Genomic DNA, 5,000 nt, shown 5'->3' with positions numbered 1-5,000 from the left:
TGTAATTTAATGTAATGCTTGCATTAATTGACAAGGTTTCTTTGAAAAGCCGTGAATTGAAAGTTTTACAAAATCCCCTGAAGCCACATTACACGCCTACAGATAACCAAAACCTTTTGCGAAATCCTCTTGAAAAACAGCCTTTCTGAAATCAAAGGTTACTGTGGTGCACCTTGATGATGCCCCACCCGGAAGTGATGTCACCAGTGTGTTTTACTGCCAAGTTTCCATTATGTATGAAAACCCCTCGTAGAGACGCCGGCTTCAGGCTTTCAGAGCACCTCACCGTCACGTCTAATGATCTAGAACCAACTCAAGAGAGTTTCAGCGAATAATGCATAGACGTTATATTGATATCGCAGCGTATATGAATAATGCAACTGCAGTGGTTTTCATGCTCCGGCCTGCAGCTGTATCGTATGTGCTGTTATATGTCATAATATCTGTGCGTGTAAAGGTCGGTCATGGGATTATGGGCCGGTTGGACCTCTGGAAGCAGGGGTTAATTAAAAACGCTTCTCGCTCCGGGACAGGAAATGGATTGTTTCAGAAGAGGGTCATTTATAATGCCGTGCGGGTGTGTGTGAACGCTTGTACTAAGACACTCTTAATAGGAAGACTAATCCCCTCCCAGTCGGAAAGTGACAGACCAATTACACACACACTGCCGCCCCACCGCTCGCACTGTCCGTCCCACAGACACATCCTGACATCACCTGCCTGTGTGTGTGTGTGTGTGTGCATGCATATGGTTTGATTTGTGCATGTGCTATGAATGAGAATCTGTGTGTGTTTGTGTGCTAGTTTGATATTGCATGGTAATTTATTTAAATAGACTTTTTGACATTAGCAGGATCAGCATTTAAACTCAAACAGATCACCTCATCTTTCATTATTTTACTGAAATTGCATGTGCATAAGTTTCTGTTTGCATATACTATGTGTGTGTGTGTGTGTGTGTGAGGGAGAGAGAAAGAAAGAAATAGCATGCCTAGGTATTAATTTTATATTGATGCATTAGTTGCTGATGTGTGAGTTTTAAGCTATAATTGATTCGCTTTTTTTAATGTTTTAACTTTTACACCATGTTCATGTCATAAATTTGATAGCTCAATTACCTAATATTGATTTGCACGCAATAATGTGTGTGTGTGTGTGTGTGCGCAAGGGTTTAAGAGTATAAGTGCGTGTTTGAGCCCATGCAGAGAATTTTATTGCTCAAATGTGTCGCTTTCATATCTCAGGTGATGTAATGGGGTTATTAGTTATGTTTCGTTGAAGTTTTGATTATGATTTAATTAATGCGTTGGAAAGAAGTGTCTTCTGCTCACCAAGGCTGCATTTATTTGATCAAAAATACAGTAAAAATAGTGAAATATTATTATAATTTAAAATTAATATTTTCTATGTGAATATATGTTAGTGTAATTTATTCCTGTGATCAAAGCTGAATTTCAGCATCATTACTCCAGTCTTCAGTGTCACATGATCCTTCAGAAATCACTCTAATATGATGATTTGATGATCAAGAAACATTTATGATTATTATCAATGTTGAGAACAGTTGTGCTGCTTCATATTTCTGTGGAAACTGATGAACTACCATTCAAAAGTTTGGGGTAAGTGAAAAAATTAAAATAAATGAATACTTTTTACACATTAAATTAATCAAAAGTGAATGTAAAAACATTTATAATGTTACAAAAGATTCTATTTCAAATAAATGCTGTTCTTTTAGAACTTTAACAAAAATGTATCTAGTTTTCAAAAAATAACTAAAGCAGAAATAACTGCATATAAATAAAGCAGAAAATTTATAATAACAAGAACCACTATTAATAATTGAGCACCAATAATATTTAAGCATCAAATCATCATATTATAATGATTTCTAAAGGATCATGTGACACTGAAGACTGGAGTAATGATGCTGATCAACTTTATCTCAGATGTTTCTCCTAAAATTCCTTCCGAAGAATAAAATAGACATAATATATAGAGCTATAAAATTAATGTGCAGCAGATTTTTTGTAAATGTCATAATCATTTGTTAACGAACAAGTATTCATTACTTCAATGAGCTCATTGTTTCTGCATTAAATTATGACATTGTTTAAATCAATAATTTTTTCGCTAACTGTGATTTTTGTATGTGTACATTTCTGAAATACATAACTTAGACAGTTTCCTCTGATAACAGACTCTAAATTATAATGTGGACTCATGCACTTTCTGTAAAGCTGCTGTGAAATGATGTGTATTCTGAACAGCGCTATACAAATAAACATGAATTGAATTGAATTTCCCTATTTTGGTAAATCCGAGACATCTTTTCTAAGACACGTGGGATTCCTGGTGTTGTTTCCTCTCCGTCTGATCTCCATCTGTGTGTGTGTGTGTGTGTGTGTGTGTGTGTGTGTGTGTGTGTGTGTGTGTGTGTGTGTGTGTGTGTGTTTTCAGACGTGCTGTGTCACGACTGGGGTGTGTGGAGCGAGACTTCGGTGTGTGTGTATGACGGTGAGGTGTCCTGGATCTACTGTCCTCTCTTCTCTTATCCCACGCTCTACAGTTACAGTCAGACGCAGAACAGCAGTCTGTCTCTGCTGTGGTACCGACAAACACACACACACGACCTCGAGCAGCCCATCAACCTCAAGCTACACACACTGCACAAAGACCGAGAGTATCTGTGGATACAACCGGCCACGGCGCAGGACGCTGGACTCTACATCTGCATGCTCCGGTAAACACACACACACACACACACGAGATCTGCAAAGCCACGTAGTTTAAAATTAGTGGGTTGTCTGCAGGGTTTGAAATTAACTTTTTTTCTCACTGGCTGGTACATTTTTAATTTTAAGTTAAAAATGAACTAGATTAACTACGTCACTGCTCATATATATATATATAATTTGGATTTAAGGAACCACTGGAAATAACAGGACCCAAGTGCAGAGATGAGCGGTGAATGGTGATTTATTAAAAAAGAGTGTAATAATCAGTAACAGTTGTACAGTCCAGAGACAACGACATGCTTAAAACGAAGAAGTTTTTCCTTTGAGTTTTCCGTGTACAGACGACACCGTTGTCATTCTCACGGATCCGCGAAAACAACTAAAAACGCTGTATTCTGCCGCCAGGCCATTAGATGGCGATGAAACACTATAGACTGAACACGTGATACGCATGTGCATGATAGTGATGTTACATGTGACACTGAAGCTTCAACGCACGTATCGAGTACGCAGCGCAATTTCTCATGAAACTCCGTGCCGGAGCGCGTATAGTTTTCAGAGAAACACGTGATCAACGAAAACCTACAGGTTTTTGGAAGTTTAAGTAATTTTTTTTATATATATATATAAATAAGCCTATATAATCATATATTCTGACACATAAACGGCATAGAAACCACAAAATAATTAGACCAACATTTACTTGCATCAAGCAAAACTGTTGATATTTTTATATTTAGTATTAAAATAATTGTTACATTTAATTTATTGCCACACTTTATTATGTGAATATATCAAAAAACTGAATATTTAGCGTTGTCAAGTTTTTATTTGTGCTTAATGGATAAAACATTGCGCTGTGCACTCGGGCTTATGGCTGCTATAACTTTGACCTGCCACAAGATGGCGCTGTTTTCGACACTCTTGATGGTTTGAATCTTTTCCTGAAACATTCATGAGAAATCCTCAGTGCTTCATGAAGCTTCATGTGCCCATCCCTCGTGCATGACGTCATCGTCTTCTGAGACCGTTTACACTGAGACCGTTCTCAAAAACTTTGTGTTTTCAGGCGCCCAAAACGCAGTTGTCGTGTAAACGAACGGCCAAAACGCATAAAAAGTTTTACGTTTTTAGTTAAAAAAACGTTTGTGTGTAAACAGCCCCTGAGACATTAACACAAAACAACGATCCAGCAAAGACCGCAAGGAAGGAAGCACAATATAAAGAAAAGTAGAGCAAATGAGCACCAGGTGAACATAATTAGTGAAGAGGACTGGAACGAGGGCAAACTAGGAGTCAAGACAAGGGCAGCACATGGCCAACATTAACACAGACAAATCCATGTGCTCAAGCACAAAACAAACATGGAAACATTAAAGCTTGCAGGGCAGAACCCTAACACACATATTCATTTCTTATTCAAACAAAATCCTGTCATCCAGCCGTCCTGCTTTCCTCTTTCATCCTTTTCACCAAAAATGTATTTTAGGTGTATAGACCAATACAGTACAAAGAAAAAAGTAGGATGTTGGAGAATAACAATGTCTTTTCTGTTAATCAAATGCTTTTTAATCTTCGCTATTGCTTTAATGCAAATGAACAAGCGCTGTGATTTGTTGTGTAGTGACGTGTGTGTTCAAGTAAGCCGGATATGAGCAGATTCTGCGCAATACTCTGTATTTAATATATCATGATGACTCACGAGTGTTTGCGCTTAATCTGCACAGATTTGCTTTACACAAACTTTACCAGCACAGTGAGTAAATATAATAAGTAACGCCACATTGGCCCGTGATTTGACAGCGTTACCCGTCACTGTTGATTTTTTGGCGGGTGTTCGTTTCAAACCCTGGTTGTCTGAATATTTGATCAACTGGTCTAAAAGAAGTTGAATTAGTCTGGTTTGGTCACATTATAATCACATTATGGAAGTAAAATGGGTTGTGAATGTTGTTCAGTGCATCTTGATAACTAGTTCCTTCTACCTTTTAATATGTCCTTATTTTTCAATTTTATATGTTTAACCTTCAAAAGCAGCTGTAATATATCCGATTTTTTTATCATATCACAATTCAAATACCATACAGTATATGTCAAAATTATAAATGTTACAAAAATTTTATTATATTGTAATATAATATAATATTATTTGGATCTAAATATAAACATGGGACCAAATCATGCAGGTTATTTCATCATGTTAGGGTTATAATATAATATAACATAATATAATATAAAATAACATAATATAATATAATATTA

The 5,000-nt window shown here is 36.7% G+C and overlaps 1 protein-coding gene across 4 annotated transcripts in view; it reads left to right on the top strand.

Annotated features, from left to right (window-relative positions):
* il1rap (interleukin 1 receptor accessory protein) overlaps positions 1-5,000 on the top strand; it is a 46,544-nt gene that overhangs the window by 13,310 nt on the left and 28,234 nt on the right. For all 4 annotated transcript variants that reach the window (XM_077207132.1, XM_077207135.1, XM_077207133.1 and 1 more), the window contains one exon: positions 2,461-2,743. In XM_077207132.1, the coding sequence (XP_077063247.1) occupies positions 2,461-2,743 (283 nt within the window). The remainder of the gene's footprint in view (positions 1-2,460; positions 2,744-5,000) is intronic.

The sequence above is a fragment of the Siphateles boraxobius genome, unplaced genomic scaffold (assembly GCF_051911475.1).
Source record: "Siphateles boraxobius isolate OS27281-9 unplaced genomic scaffold, OSU_SipBor_1 6, whole genome shotgun sequence".
Taxonomy (NCBI): Eukaryota; Metazoa; Chordata; class Actinopteri; order Cypriniformes; family Leuciscidae; genus Siphateles; species Siphateles boraxobius.
This window is presented reverse-complemented; position numbering and strand designations above follow the sequence as displayed.